This window comes from Oncorhynchus gorbuscha, linkage group LG05, assembly GCF_021184085.1.
Source record: "Oncorhynchus gorbuscha isolate QuinsamMale2020 ecotype Even-year linkage group LG05, OgorEven_v1.0, whole genome shotgun sequence".
NCBI lineage: Eukaryota > Metazoa > Chordata > Actinopteri > Salmoniformes > Salmonidae > Oncorhynchus > Oncorhynchus gorbuscha.
In genome coordinates this window covers 30683279-30699186 of record NC_060177.1, presented here as the reverse complement: position 1 = coordinate 30699186, position 15908 = coordinate 30683279, and the positions used below count along the sequence as shown (strand labels likewise).

At 41.0% G+C, this 15908-nt stretch overlaps 3 protein-coding genes across 4 annotated transcripts in view; 2 read left to right on the top strand and 1 right to left on the bottom strand.

The window, feature by feature from the left end:
- nadsyn1 (NAD synthetase 1) overlaps positions 1-1946 on the top strand; it is a 13870-nt gene extending 11924 nt beyond the window's left edge. The window contains exon 21 of the mRNA XM_046349601.1: positions 1514-1946. Coding sequence (XP_046205557.1) covers positions 1514-1543 — 30 coding nt within the window. The 3' untranslated portion in view covers positions 1544-1946. The remainder of the gene's footprint in view (positions 1-1513) is intronic.
- The window catches only part of LOC124035828 (7-dehydrocholesterol reductase-like), a 24521-nt gene extending 21461 nt beyond the window's left edge, over positions 1-3060 (bottom strand). The window contains exon 1 of the mRNA XM_046349602.1: positions 2944-3060. Within this exon, the coding sequence (XP_046205558.1) occupies positions 2944-3037 (94 nt within the window). The 5' untranslated portion in view covers positions 3038-3060. The remainder of the gene's footprint in view (positions 1-2943) is intronic.
- Positions 2117-15908, top strand: tpcn2 (two pore segment channel 2). Of its 2 annotated transcripts, none has more exons than XM_046349600.1 (24): positions 2117-2648; positions 6497-6552; positions 6682-6758; positions 7071-7248; positions 7402-7518; positions 7649-7755; positions 8045-8117; positions 8388-8487; positions 8581-8646; positions 8751-8815; positions 8923-9032; positions 9121-9202; positions 9334-9420; positions 9586-9705; positions 9825-10013; positions 10423-10472; positions 12430-12529; positions 12797-12868; positions 13011-13084; positions 13234-13339; positions 13748-13830; positions 14260-14341; positions 14447-14538; positions 15250-15908. In XM_046349600.1, the coding sequence occupies exons 1-24, from the start codon at positions 2510-2512 to the stop codon at positions 15323-15325; spliced, it is 2301 nt and encodes a 766-aa protein (XP_046205556.1). In that variant the 5' UTR covers positions 2117-2509; the 3' UTR covers positions 15326-15908. The 2 variants fall into 2 exon arrangements, with proteins under 2 accessions (XP_046205556.1, XP_046205555.1); XM_046349599.1 differs by lacking the exon at positions 2117-2648 and adding an exon at positions 6310-6385.

The following is a 15908-nucleotide window of genomic DNA, read 5'->3' as shown; positions in this document are numbered from 1 at the left end:
GTGAATATTTACACGGTGTGTTCAATAAAGACATGAAAACGTATACTTGTTTGTGTGTTATTAGTTTAAGCTGACTGTATTTGTCTATTGTTGTGACCTAGGTGACGATCAGATCAAATTGTATGACTTATTTATGCAGAAATCCAGGTATTTCCAAAAGGTTCACATACTTTTTCTTGCCACTGTATATACACTGCTGTTCAAAAGTTTGGGGTCACTTAGAAATGTCCTTGTTTGTGAAAGAAAAGAAGAAGGAAAAAATTTTCCATTTTTAAAATAACATCAAGTTGATCATAAATACAGTGTAGACATTGTTAATGTTGTAAATGACTATTGTAGCTGGAAACAGCTGACTTTTAATGGAATACCTACATAGGCATACAGAGGCCCATTATTAGCAACCATCACTCCTGTGTTCCAATGGCATTTTGTGTTAGCTAATCCAAGTTTATCATTTTAAAAGGCTAATTGATCATTAGAAAACCATTTTCCAATTATGTTAGCACAGCTGAAAACTGGCCTTCTTTAGACTAGTTGAGTATCTGGAGCATCAGCATTTGTGTGTTCGATTACAGGCTCAAAATGGCCAGAAACAATTAACTTTCTTCTGAAACTCGTCAGTCTATTCTTGTTCTGAGAAATGAAGGCTATTCCATGCTAGAAATGGCCAAGAAACAGAAGATCTCGTATAACGCTGTGTACTACTCCCTTCACAGAACAGCGCAAACTGGCTCTAACCAGAATAGAAAGAGATGTGGGAGGCGCCGGTGCACAACTGAGCAAGAGGACAAGTACATTAGTGTCTAGTTTGAGAAACAGACGCCTCACAAGTCCTCAACTGGCAGCTTCGTTAAATAGTACCCGCAAAACACCAGTCTCAACATCAACAGTGAAGAGGCGACTCCGGGATGTTGGCCTTCTAAGGCAGAGTTCCTCTTTCCAGTGTCTGTGTTCTTTTGCCCATCTTAATCTTTTTTATTGGCCAGTCTGATATATGGCTTTTACTTTGCAACTCTGTCTAAAAGGCCAGCTTCCCAGAGTCACTTCTTCACTGTTGACGTTGAGACTGGTGTTTTGCGGGTACAGACTGTGGTTGCTGATAATGGGCCTCTGTACGCCTATGTAGATATTCCATAAAATATCATCCCTTTCCAGCTACAATAGTAATTTCCAACATTAACAATGGCTGCACTGTATTTCTGATCAATTTTATGTTATTCTAATGGACAAAAACTGGCCTTTTCTTTCAAAACAGGACATTTCTTAGTGACCCCAAACTTTTGAATGGTAGTGTGTGTGTGTGTGTGTGTGTGTGTGTGTGTGTGTGTGTGTGTGTGTGTGTGTGTGTGTGTGTGTGTGTGTGTGTGTGTGTGTGTTTATTTATTTATTTTTTTTTTTCGGCCCCGCAGGAGGCCTTTGGGTAGGCCACCATTGTAAATAAGAATTTGTTCTTTACTGACTTGCCTCATTAAATAAAGGTTCAATAAAATAAATATTATTATTTCATACACAGGTTTCCAAGATGGAGGTTGGGAATGACTAACACGACTAAGGCTCATCCCAATGGCAGAGCAACATCCCAAAGAACTCATCTAAACTGTGACAATAAACACTGTAGTGCAACTCCAAACTCTCTTACTGTACACACAATGCCTTCTTACTGTACAGTATTCTAATTTCTGAAAATAGACCTAGGCTATTGATTGATATTATAGACAAGGAAGGGTATTCAAAATAAGTATTTTGTGTCAGTGGTTCAGCATGATGTGCAATAATTATGTTGTCGTTCTACATGCTCTAGGCCAGCTTAAACTGGCGGTCAAAAGGAGTAACAATGTCTTGTTAAAAAATATTCACAACAGTATATTCTCTCAGGTTCAAATACAATACACTTGTTCATTGAAATAGTGATGTACAGCTTTACTATAAAACACGTTTTTATCTTGTTTTGTACTGTTATCAAATATGTGTATAACATGAGTCTAAGTGGTAACATTTACTACCAAGGAAGTGGCCAAGCGAAAACGAGTAAGTGTGAAACGTCTTCTAACGCACCATTTTTACTGGCGCGTAGAAAGCTGCTGACTAACAAAATAGAGAGTAAACTACCACTAGACCTTAAGTAGACTACCATTGTTTTAAATTAAGAGCTACTTTGGGGACAGGCTACTTTTGAGTTACGCGCGGTATAGTTCAGTGGCGCGGTGAGTCACCCGCTGGTGAAAAGTGATACTTGAGAACACAGGGAGGAGTTCGTTTCCTAAAAACAGATTTCCCGTACAGTCGTAACTAAGTGGAGAAACTGTCTGTAAATAACTATGGATTTAACGAATTTACACGTTTTTGACAGCATAACATGTTTTCTGTCTCTCTGACAGTTCCAGTATAGTTCTCATTCTCTTCACGAAAACTGGCCATTTACACTTGGCGGAGGTTCAGTTTGTTTTACCTGAGTTACAGGCGCCGCATAAACAAGTTTACACTCGCTTAGTTAGGTCAAATTTACTTGATGGAATCGGAACCACTGCTGACTGGAAGCATTAACTACGGCTCCCACCCTGACAACAATGATCACCTTGAAAAAAGATCCCCAAAGACAAGACGTCTGTCCTACTCGGTTGCTGCAGGGTATTGCTGTGTCGGAGGAGGTAAGCGTTTCAGTTGTTCACAATATTTGAAGCATAGCTTCATAACATGTTATAACACGGTCATAACCTTTTCATGTCATGACTGACATAATATTTTCACAACGCTGGCATTACACATATTTAGACATGTTGTGACATGTGACATATGATACGGTCCTCTACCCTTTCGCCGAAGTATACGATCAGGCCGCTGATCACAGTCTTGAGATGGAACATGAGATGGAATTAAAATGGTTGTGTACTACGGTCAACCAAAGTAATTATTGACTGTAATGTGACTATCGTGAGCGCATACCCGTAGCACTTCCAGGATGCTCTGCATCTCCTTCATTGCAACACCTCTCATCTTGAACAATGACAACAGTCTTGTAATGATCCAGCTTCTCCATGAAGGTGACTGAAAGCCGGGTGGTTATAATCCTTCTGAATTCCTTCTCAATCTGTGAGAGAAAGAAACAGAGATATGGGACTGATCCTGTGATGCGTATCTCAGATCAAAACAACAAAGAATAATGATGAATCATTACATTAATTATTGTCTCTTGTCATTCAACTGTAATTGGACGCGAGTGGGCTGAAACAGGCCCGGACATTTGTCTTTGAGGTCACTCACAGGAAGTTAGACTCCCAAGTTGTTTTTTTATGGCTGCCTCCCTCAAAGCCTTAACCTCCACAATGGATACAGATGCATGAGCAAGCTACTTTTTCTGAAAAATATAAGTAAGGAACAGAAATCAGAGTAGACTATGCAACAATGGGGTAATACAGCTAAAGAAAGACACACGAAAAGCTAAGGCTACATACCAATAGCTAACGAATTCACACATTGTCAAACACATAAAACTCTTATTTTCTTAACGTTTTCATAACATATAGCTAACGTTAGCTCTAAACTATTCATGTAGCTAGCTAACTACAGTACCAAGTTAGCTAGCTAGTGTTTGTTAATCACTACATATGTTGGTGTGGACAACTACTAGGTAAATATCCACCCATGCTTTGTAACGTTATAGGCAACAACAGTACTACAGCTATTATCCCGCCAGGTGAGGTATTGAAAACAGTGGTGTCAATCATTTTTAGCCCTACCCTTTTGAGAAAAAAGGTATTACCTGTTAAACAAGATATTTTTCTGAGCCATTGTATAAAGTAATATCATTTCCCCATTTGTTGAGAATACAATGTAGCTCAGTATTTAAATTATTTATTTTACACAGTCATTTTTGTTCATTTTATCAAGGTTGTCAATCATTTCGGACCCCACTGTATGTGTGTGTGTGTGTGTGTGTATATATATATATATATATATATATATATATATATATATATATATATATATATTATCATTTCATACTGTCTAGAGACCTATCACATACATCACCATATATCAGTCTTAAGTCAAAAATGCTGTCCTGCTCTTGAAATCATGCAAGTCATCAGCAACAGAGCATTGGGGTAGGCACATGTTTGATATCAATCTATGTGCAATTGCCATGGTAATACAATTGTGTCAATTTCAGGAAATTGACCATTTTGGTGTGTGCCTACCCCAATGTTGTGAGGTAGGTTTTGTGGGTTTTAACACTCTTAAGTAGGTGTCATAACCAGCCATAAAACATTGTAATATATGTCACAACACACATAAATATGTGTTATGACAGGTCATGACATGGTTATGACCGTGTTGTAAGGTGTTATGACGCTCTGCTACAAGTAAAGTGTTACCAATTGTTTTTAATGTCTCAAAACTCTATTTGAGTGGTCCACAATGTGTTTATAAAAAATCTTTAAGATACTTTGGTGACAGGAAGTTGAAAGGAAGTATTCTTTGGCAGCATATTGTGGACTGATTTTGAGAAAAGTTGCCCTTGTCAGAGACAGCCATGATGAGTGATGACACATAATGTGGTTGTAGTCAGCAGTGGTAGTGTGGAGGGAAACAAAGTCTAATATGAGTCATCCAGTCTGGGGTAAGAACAATTGCTCTATGGGAAGGACATGTTCTTTGAAAATAGGTAAAGAAAATAATAGTCACCTGAAAAGGGAAATACTATCAAACATGCATGTGACCATGTATTATGACTGGAAAATGTACCTTTAAAGGTTAGTCCAGTGGAGTGACATTACAGAGGCAGTGGGATTCTGGGGAAACAGTTCAGCTGTATGTTGAGAATTTGAATGAAGCCTATCATTCTTGTCATACTAAATGGAGGGAAAAAATAAACAGCCCAAATCCTATGAATTGCCCTGAAGCCAGGTTGAAATTGCCAAGCTCCACATTGTGTTATGTCCTGTTGAACAAGGATGGCCCTGCCCTTGTTCAACACTCTGCCCTTTTCAAAAGTCCCGTTTTACTGATGATGTGCAGCTCTACTTTACACCCCATACAAAGCTTTTTTTGCTTGAGGCAGTCATGTAATGAAATAGAGTACATTGCCAAAAGTATGTGGACGCCTGCTTGTCAAACACCTCATTCCAATATCATAAGCATTAATTTGAAGTTGGTCCCTCATTTGCTGCAATAACAGCCTCCACTCTTCTGGGAAGGCTTTCCACTAGATGTTGGAACATTGCTGCAGGGACTTGCTTCCATTCAGCTACAAGAGCATTAGTGAGATCGGGCAAAGATTAGGCCTGTCTCAGAGTCAGCGTTCCAATTAATCCCAAAAGTGTTCGATGGGGTTGAGGTCAGGGCTCTGTGCAGACTAGTCAAGTTATTCCTCACTGATCTCGACAAACCATTTTTGTTTGGACCTCGCTTTGTCCACGGGGGCATTGTCATGCTGAAACAGGAAAGGGCCTTGCCCAAACTGTTGCCACAAACTTGGAACCACAGAATTGTCTAGAATGTAATTGTATGCTCTAGCGTTAAGATTTCCCTTCACTGGAACTAAGGGGCCTGGCCTGAACCAAGAAAAACAGCCCCAGACCATTCTTCCACCAAACTTTACAGTTGGCACTATGCATTCGGGTAGGTAGCGTTCTCCTGGCATCCGCCACACCCAGATTCATCTGTCGGACTGCCAGATGCTGAAGTGTGATTCATCACTCCAGAGAACACATTTCCACTGCTCCAGAGTCCAATGGCAGCAAGCTTTACACCACTCCAGCCAAAACTTGGCACTGTGCATGGTGAACTTAGGCTTGTGTGTGGCTGCTCAGCCATGGAAACCCATTTCATGAAGCTCCCGACTAACTGAATTAGCCAAATTCACTCATTTGTAGGGGGACAAATGGGGACAAAGACTAATCCAGGAGATAATATGGCTTCTTGACACAGATCAAAATAGCTGTATGAATGTGATATATTATTGTAGACCCAAACTGAAAATAATAATTGAATTGAAGTGATAGTCCAGTAAGTGAAAGAGAGTTCAGTTGACATTTAGATGTGTGATCAGATCTGTGGAAAAATGCCTGGAATCAGTAGCTAATTTAATCTGACTTGGCGAGGGATGTTTGAAGCACACTATCCATCCAGACTTGGTTATAATTCAATTGGAATATTTGAAAGATTAAGATGAATTCAGACACGCTAGTATTGAACTTTATTGCAAACACATGCACACAGGCCTATCATAGGATTAGGATACGTGCTCAGACTTTGACCTCTGTGGAACAGTCAGTACTGTTTTTGTTGTATAATCAGTGGCCACTGATAAAAGGTGAGCATGGGATGCAAGGTTTTGGTTGTGGTTTATTATTCTGCTTGAGAAAAACTACAGATCGATCGATAGGTTTGTTTTCAATGTTTTGTTTTCAACCAACACAAAGTATGACTTCATTTGCTTGAGAAAAACTATTGTTTCACATCACTTGCTGAATCATTTCCCTCTCCTCTTACACAGGTGATGTGGATCTCTACCTCCAGCAAGCTGTTGTGTTTATTGAGGACGCCATACAGGTGAAACATATATATCCTTTGTGTGAACTCTCGCTGTAACTGATTGAAATATATTATTTGTATGACTTGATTATGAACTGTCCCTAAACTGCGGTTTCAAAACAATGAAATGTGTTTCTCGTTCTACAGTACCGATCCATCAATCATAGAGTGGATACAAACTCGTTACGTCTGTACAGGTGGTACTACTCCAGGTTATGGCAATGGTAAGCCGCTACTGTCGTGATGAGTCAAAGTATATTGTTCTGGATTGTTCTGCATGTTTCTATTCTTATATTTGTCCTATCCTCTAAAGCCAATCCTTATATCCTCTCTGCACTGCATCTCACTGCAATGTGCAGTATTCAGTATTGTCGTCAGTCATTGCTGACTTAACTCTGTCCTGTCTTAGCTTCCTCTGTGGTGTTGTGAGAAGAGCACTTTATGACGGTGAAGCCAACCATCACCCTTCCCGTTCTCAGTTTGAAACCCTCTCGTGGGTTTTGTGTCATTGTTAAACGACTCTCTGTGTTGCTCAGGGGGCTGGGCCTGACTATTGCGGTCGTCTTGATGCTGGCTTTCATCGAGAGGCCCTCGTCTTTCTCCTACACATCAGACCCCCGCTTCAGACCTCCCCCCTGGGAGCCCCCCTGTGGCCTGACAGAGGGCATAGAGATTGTCTGCCTCATCATCTTTGCCATTGACCTCACTACCAAGGTAACCATCAGGCCATGTTTCTGACAATGTCAACGGGGAAGAGAGTAGATGGGCAACAAGAAATCTCAAAGTACATGAACATCCATTTTGTGTCTTTATTTGCAATAAATATATATATATATATATGGCTCAAGCTTAATCTATTGTCCTTAGAGCTATTTGATTGGCTGGGACGAGTTCCGGAAATGCAAGTGGTTGATTGTCTACATCTTGGCCGTCTCAGCATCTGTAATTGATTGGACGTTGACGTTGAGCATGTATTGTGATCAGGTGAGATCATTTTCCAAATATTGGTTTATACATCCTCTGTAACATGTCTCTTGACAGTTGATAAAGACATGGTTTACAATACAAAGACTCAAATGGAATATTGCTCTTTCCCTTTGTTGTTCGATGTCAGAACTTACGAGTTAGGAGACTCATTCGGCCCTTCTTCCTCCTTCAAAACTCCTCCCTGATGAAGAAAACATTAAAGTGCATCAAGAGGACTCTCCCAGAGATAGCCAGGTAATTGTGTTAAACACCAACACCTTGTTCAATCTCATATCTTCACTTCACAGCTTTACAATGATTGTCAACCTCAAAATACTCTCACTTCTGTTGTCACATACATAGTTCCCTAAAACTGCTTTGTAGGGTATATGTAGGGTTATATACTGATACATGATTCACTCTTGTTTCAGTACATGTGAGACCCGCAGAGGGCACCCTAATCTACTTGTACATGTATATAGGCCTGACTGTCATTGCAGAGGTGTGTGTCTAATGCACCACTCCCCTCTCTCTTACCTCCCAGTGTTATCCTGCTCCTGGCCCTCCACCTCTGCCTCTTCACCATGATTGGCATGCTGCTCTTTGCTAAAGGAGAGGTACGTTCTGTTCCACCCTGCTGGCTGTACTGTTGACATCCAGTTCTCAAGCCTGAACGCGCCCTTTTACCTTACCTCACGACTGTTTTATTCACTCGGTGGTACAGGCTTTAACAGAGCTTGTAGATGTGTAGTATTACAACTGCCTGAATAGAGACCTGTACAGAAACTCACCCCCACATGACCAGGATGAAGCACAATGGTTGTCCATTTAACATTGTTGTTATAAGGGAGTTAAGTATCTCCGTATTACCTCTGTTTTGTCCCTAGAACCCAAAGCACAACGGGGAGTGGGAGACCTACTTCAGAGACTTGCCCACGTCTCTCTCCTCTCTCTTGGTGCTCCTCACTACAGCCAATAACCCTGATGGTAAGTTCACTGTGTAGGTCATAGTGAATTAAACATATATTTCCTGCTGTCTGCTGTCTACTCCACCTAAAGTTGTCTTCGTGTTTTTAACAGTGATGATTCCGGCCTATTCCTTAAACCGAGGATACTCCATCTTCTTCATTCTCTTTAGTGGTTTTGGTAAGAGCTAGCCACCAAATGAACTGTTCAGGGACAAGGGAAATATGAAACAGATTGAGTGGTAACACAGTCTGTTGTTAATTTGTCCTATTTACTGCTTCCAGGAACCTACTTCTTGATGAACTTACTAACTGCCATCATTTACAACCAGTTCAGGGGATACCTGCTGGTGAGTTTAAGACGGGCACTGGACTGATATGATTTAAATATCAGAGCATTTTAAGGTACAGCGTAAACCCCATAGAATATCATGATGAAACTGTTCTCTTGTGGCAGATGTCTGTCCAGGCGTCGATCCTAAGGAGGAGACTGGGCGTCAGAGCTGCCTTTGAGGTCATGTCCTGCCAGGGGCGGGGTCAGGACGCTACACACTCAGAGGAGCATGTGTAAGACTGCTCATTCTCTTACCCTTACGACCTACACACACAAAGACACACACACACACTGAATGGCCTTACATCTTGTCCCTCCCAGAGAGCGTGTGCGGGTGGATGCCTCTTTGCAGGTCATGGCGAGGGTACAAATGAAGTCCTACTACAGACAAGCCATCATCAAGGTGAGAAAAGACTACAGTGCAAATCTTTAGAACATGTGGATAAACATTTGAATATAACTCCCTTTGAATTTGCCTGTTTCCCTGTCTCTCTCTCTCGCTCTCTCTCTCTATATGTCTCTCTCTTCCTGTAGAGATTGCAGCAGTTGTCAGATGGCTTCATCCAGTGGGAGGCCTTCCGGGGTCTTTTTGATGAGCTGGACAAGGACCGCATCAAAGAGGTGGGGCCACAGCTCATTAACTACTCTGTGCTTCTTCACCGGATCAATGTTACTGTTTTGGATGAACTTCATTGTTGGTTCTAAACTGGCTTATTTTGCCTGTCTAAATGATAGCTGGATTGCCCCTGTATGATTTGACGAGTCTTCTTTGTCTTTCTCCTGCAGCACCCTCCGAAGCCAGAGTACAACTCTCCACTCCTCCAGAAGCTTCAGTTGGTTTTCAGCCACTACTATGTAATGATAGTGGGCAACGCCGTGGCCCTGGCCAATGTCATGTGCATCTGTGTAAGTCCAGGACCTTCTCACAGACAGTATGTCGTGCCTGTTGTTTGTTTTTTCAGCATATTAGACCGAGGCTCAACTTGTTTGGTCTCTCTGTTTCTCTCTCTCTGTGTGTGTTGCAGACCATACTGGTGCTTGACTCCGAGAAGTCCATTGCAGAGCGGGATGACTACTACATGGAAGTTATTAACTGCTTCTTTATTCTATACTACCTGATGGAGATGAGTCTAAAGATATTAGCCTTTGGGTGGAGAGGCTACCTGTCATACAGAAACAACATCTTTGATGGTCTTCTCACATTTTGCCTTCTGGTAAGATATTCTGAAAATGACAGGAAACATATTAAAGTTGCAATATGTAGAAATCACTCGACCATTTCGATGCTTCTCCTAATTTCACTTTGACAATGTATAGTGTGTGTAGAGAATAATTGTACAATCTAAACTGCTCTGAAATATATTTTCAATAACCAAATATATTGTTTTTTTTCAGCTGTTTGAAGCTAGTGTACAAAACCGAAAGAAAAAAGACGCTAAAATGTAACTTAACGGGGAGCATAGAAAAAGCGCACACAGAATGGATCTACCGCTTCTCAAATCTATAACTCACATTTCTATGTGAATTTGGTCGGGTCGCCCCAAAAGCTACATACTGCCCCTTTAAGCATATTTCTGTCTTGGTAATATAACTGAAAGTATTTTTTAATATATTTTTTTACAGGTCCTTCAGATCACCATTTTTGCCACCTACAGGCTTCCATTTCCTAAATGGTTGGTGTCTTCACTTCGGTCATATTCCTCACTCAACAAATGCATTCTGTAGAATGAAATTGTCTTAAAGGATGTTGCTCATTTGTATATACAGTTACAATAGTGATGAAAGAGTAATTTGGTTTACACACTCACACACAGTTACATGGAGATGGTTGAAAACAGGAAAAGAAGCATGGACATATAGATATGGTACACTGGGATGGTTGAAAACAGGAATAGAAGCATGGACATAGATATGGTACACTGGGATGGTTGAAAACAGGAATAGAAGCATGGACATAGATATGGTACACTGGGATGGTTGAAAACAAGAATAGAAGCATGGACATAGATATGGTACACTGGGATGGTTGAAAACAGGAATAGAAGCATGGACATAGATATGGTACACTGGGATGGTTGAAAACAGGAATAGAAGCATGGACATAGATATGGTACACTGGGATGGTTGAAAACAGGAATAGAAGCATGGACATAGATATGGTACACTGGGATGGTTGAAAACAAGAATAGAAGCATGGACATATAGATATGGTACACTGGGATGGTTGAAAACAGGAATAGAAGCATGGACATAGATATGGTACATGGGGATGGTTGAAAACAGGAATAGAAGCATGGACATATAGATATGGTACATGGTAATGGTTGAAAACAGGAATAGAAGCATGGCCATATAGATATGGTACATGGTAATGGTTGAAAACAGGAATAGAAACATGGACATATAGATATGGTACATGGGGATGGTTGAAAACAGGAATAGAAGCATGGACATAGATATGGTACACTGGGATGGTTGAAAACAGGAATAGAAGCATGGACATATAGATATGGTACATGGGAATGGTTGAAAACAGGAATAGAAACATGGACATATAGATATGGTACATGGGGATGGTTGAAAACAGGAATAGAAACATGGACATATAGATATGGTACATGGGGATGGTTGAAAACAGGAATAGAAACATGGACATATAGATATGGTACATGGGGATGGTTGAAAACAGGAATAGAAACATGGACATATAGATATGGTACATGGGGATGGTTGAAAACAGGAATAGAAACATGGACATATAGATATGGTACATGGGGATGCTTGAAAACAGGAATAGAAACATGGACATATAGATATGGTACATGGAGATGGTTGAAAACAGGAATAGAAACATGGACATATAGATATGGTACATGGGGATGGTTGAAAACAGGAATAGAAACATGGACATATAGATATGGTACATGGTGATGGGACATGATAAACATAGCAGAGGAAGAGTGTTACTGAGTAAAACACTACAGAGGAAGAGTGTTACTGAGTAAAACACTACGATGGATGAACGATAAGTATCTAACTAAGTAGCACTGTGAGATTGAATAAACCTTTGTGTGGTGTGGTTGTCCCAGGAACCCTTTGGTCATATCTCTCACTCAACAAGTACATTCTGTAGAAGGAAATTGTCTTGAAGGATGGTTCTCACTTATATATACAGTAACAATAGTGAAGAATTGTTGGCTGCCGAGTGGCGCAGCGGTCTAAGGCACTGCATCTCAGTGCAAGTGGTGTCACTACAGTCCCTGGTTCAATTCCAAGCTGTATCACATCTGGCCGTGATTGGGAGTCCCATAGGGTGGTGCACAATTGTCCCAGTGCTGTCTGGGCTTGGCTGGGGGTAGGCCGCCATTGTAAGAATTTGTTCTTTACTGACTTGCCTAGGTTAAATAAAAGGGGGAAAAAATGAAAATAAAAAAATTAAACACACACACACAGGTACATGGGAATGGTGTAAAACAGAAACAAGGACATGGAGAGATGTTACATAGTGATAAACATAGCAGAGGAAGCGAGTTACTGAATAAAATGCTCGGAATGGATGAACGATGATAGATAAGAAACTAAGTAGCACTGTGGGATTGAATACACCTTTGTGTTGTGTGGTTGTTCCAGGAACCCAGCGTCGCGTGGTCTGATGTCTCTGTGGGAGATGGTGCGTCTGGTCAACATGCTCATCGTCGTCCGCTTCCTACGAATCATCCCTGATATCAAGGTGAGGAAGTGGTGCCGCTGGGTAGTATTAGTGCCATCATTTTCAATATATGTGATAAGACCATTGTATATGTTATATTTGGCTCCACCTAGTGTTGGAAATGGTTTATTGCTTGACTTGCTCTATTTTGGTGTACTCTATTGTCAATAGAGTTGTATTGTTGTAAATTAATGCCGGTACAGCCAATGTCTTTATCATCTCTGGTTATGCATGTTGGTATTACAATATATAAAAATAGTCATCCTTGTGTTTTAATGCCTCTTTTAGCTGATGGCCCTTGTAGCGAGTACTTTGGTTGACCTGGTGAAAAACCTCCGAGCTTTTGCAGGAATACTAGTGGTGAGTGACACAATGACACTTTTTTTTCTCTTTCGTTCTCTCATCCAGCTAGTCATTTTAAATGCATCTCCATACACTAGGCGTCTGTTTGCTGGACATCATGGATTCCCTATCACAGCTAACATTCTGTTTGTTCTTTTAGGTGGTGTTCTATGTGTTTGCTGTCCTTGGCATCTGGCTGTTCCAGGGAGCCATCACAGCTCCAGGGAAGACGAGGTACAGTTTGACAATGATGTATTTGAACGCTTGTACACTATTCACAAACATCGAAAGTAGCAATGGCCTCATACAGTAGCTAATATGGCTGTTTTAATGTGTTTACTGTGTGAGGTAATTGGAAGTTGTTTTGTACGTATTCATTACAGTGTGATGTCCAATTCCAGTATGGAGAACATCACCATTAACTTCACCATGGAGTGTGGTTCCTACGAGCAGCTGGGCTACTGGCCAAACAACTTTGACGACTTTGCTGTGGGTGCTCTTCTCTTGCCTCTTGCTCTGCCAGCCCGTGAAGTAGAATCATAGACACCGGGGAGGCTTAGCTCAAGGCGAATATTCTGTCTACGGTTGTAAGAGGCCGGTTTAATGAGAATAGACTTTGGAGGGAATGAAACGGTAAAACACGTGGTTGGCATTCTATCTGTGACTCATGTGTATTGGCTCAGACTGGGAAGGCTAGTGTTGTGGGGGTAACCTTTCAAGGGGATAATGCACTGAAGTAACTTTTAAAAGACACCCGTAAAATACCATGGTGGATATGTTGACATTTCAGTCCTGATCAATCAAAGGAATCTTTCAATTGTGTCTAAATGTTGAGAGAGAGAGAGAGAGTGGACACTAACCAGTGATTTCTTTCTCCTCTCCCTCGGTTTTGCTCAGTCTTCCCTCGTCCTCCTTTACAACATCATGGTGGTGAATAACTGGCAGGTGTTTATGGATGCCTACACCAGATACACCACAGAGTAAGCCAACAATAATACAAATCCGTACATGATTCTTATGATCCAACTGTCAGACGCTTCAATTCGTTTCGTATCCACTAGAGGGCAGCAGTTGACGTTGAAGCACATCAGTCCTTTTCACTTTGGGCCAAACCTTACTTTAGTGAGCTCCCACTTCATAATATTTATCTATTTTCAGTTGTTCCCGAAAGAATTGCAACTGTTTGGTTGGTTAAATAAGCTTTTGTACCCAACTCAGGAACAAGACTAGTAACAGTGAAAATACATGTAGGAGTGGGGGGGCCATATAGTTCACGTTTGTTATTTGCCCTGCTTAAAGAGGATGAAGACAAGTTAATTGTGCACGGGGCTCCGTTTGTAAAACAGTGATTATGGGTAATGGGGATGTGTCCATGTAAACAGTTGATCAGGTTTCTTCTCTCCTCCCAGGTGGTCCAAGGTCTACTTTGTCTCCTGGTGGCTTACCTCCTCTGTCATGTGGGTCAACTTGTTTGTGGCTCTCATCTTGGAGGTGTGTATCAACTTACGCTGACCTGATTTGTACTTACTGTAGTTGAAGTGCAAGATGTATTCTGAAAAGATGTAAGCTCAATGAATCCTCCGTTTTATGTGAAAGAACTTCATCTATAAGTGGGACCGAAGTGTCACATGTTCAGTGGCGGACGTTGAGCGAACAGGCTATGAGACCACTGTCCAGCTCATGTTCAGGTAGGTTGCTTTTTAACTCCGCTCTGGCTTTTTGCTTCTGTTTGTTGTCTGGGCGGCTGCATATTCATACTATTTGGTGTTGGTTTTAGGCCTATTCCAGTCACCAGCGGGGATGCCCTGACTGTCAGCGGTTCTGCCAGTTCTCTGTGAATGCAGTCAAATGTTTTCACTACTAAATCACTTTTCCCCCAAATCTTTGGAAATGCTTTTATCTGGGCAATTGTGTCTGGGGAGCTTTCTGATAACAAACTCTTAAAGGGCATGTATTTCTTTGTGACCTAGCTTGCAGATAATGCATTATATAGGATAGGCGCAGGTACAGCTTAGGTGTTTAGGCGCAGGTACAGCCGACTAGCATTTTTTGGGGAAAAAAATCGTTACTAGTCAAAAGTATCGAGAAAATATCGTCACAAATATTATTGCGATATGTAACTGTATCAATTTGTACCCCATCACTAATATAATTGGTCGCAAAAACATCCGCCCACCTTTTTAGCCACTTAACTAAACGCATGTCGCTGAAATATTTGCTGAAGGTGTGGTTGATATGTTTAGCATGGGCAAGTCAGAAGAGCAACCTTTAATGCCCGTCCCTAAATGCACGTTGTGGACTACAGCAGCCGCTTGCATGAGCGTGCTCCGCTTCAACTCGTTGTGTGTCTCTTCACACAGTATCGTGTCCTGTCTTTAAAACTGCACTGTTCCTTCCAGAGAACAAATTCAGGAGCCTACAGAGGAGGAGCTGGTCACCCAACTCCACCAGCACCCTCACCTGCATCTCAGCTGATGACCCCTTCACCCCTCACACACCATTGGACCCTACGTCCGACCAGGCTTGTGCCAATCTAAAATAAACAGGGCCTTTACTGGCTGTCACGTATTTCTGTGTGAATGTCAGGGACTCAAAAGGGACAATATTGTTAGTGCTCTCTCAATTCTGATTCGTCCTATGTTGTCACATTTTGTATGTTTTTGCACTCAAACCACTGGACAAATGCCTCTCTCCCTGCATCCGTTCCTTTAAAAGTGATTTTGAAAGATTACGTTGCTTAGCGTTTTTTTTTCATGTTAAGTCTGTTATCACTTTCGTTTGATGGCAATCACTATATGCCATCAAACAAAACAAAATACACCTCTGTTCTTAATGAAATTATTTAATAGGGAGTAAAAAGGGGAAAGGACTATTTTTTATTCATATATTTGTCATTAAAGCTGTTTCTTCTGCTTACCTGCCTTGCAATGTAAATAGGATTTTCAAGCAATTTATAAAAAGAAAGCTGTACAGGGGGGAAACATGGGATGCATTTTATATTTGTGCTTTTAGCTAAATAAAGAAATCTCAGTGAACTTTATATAAATGATGAAATATG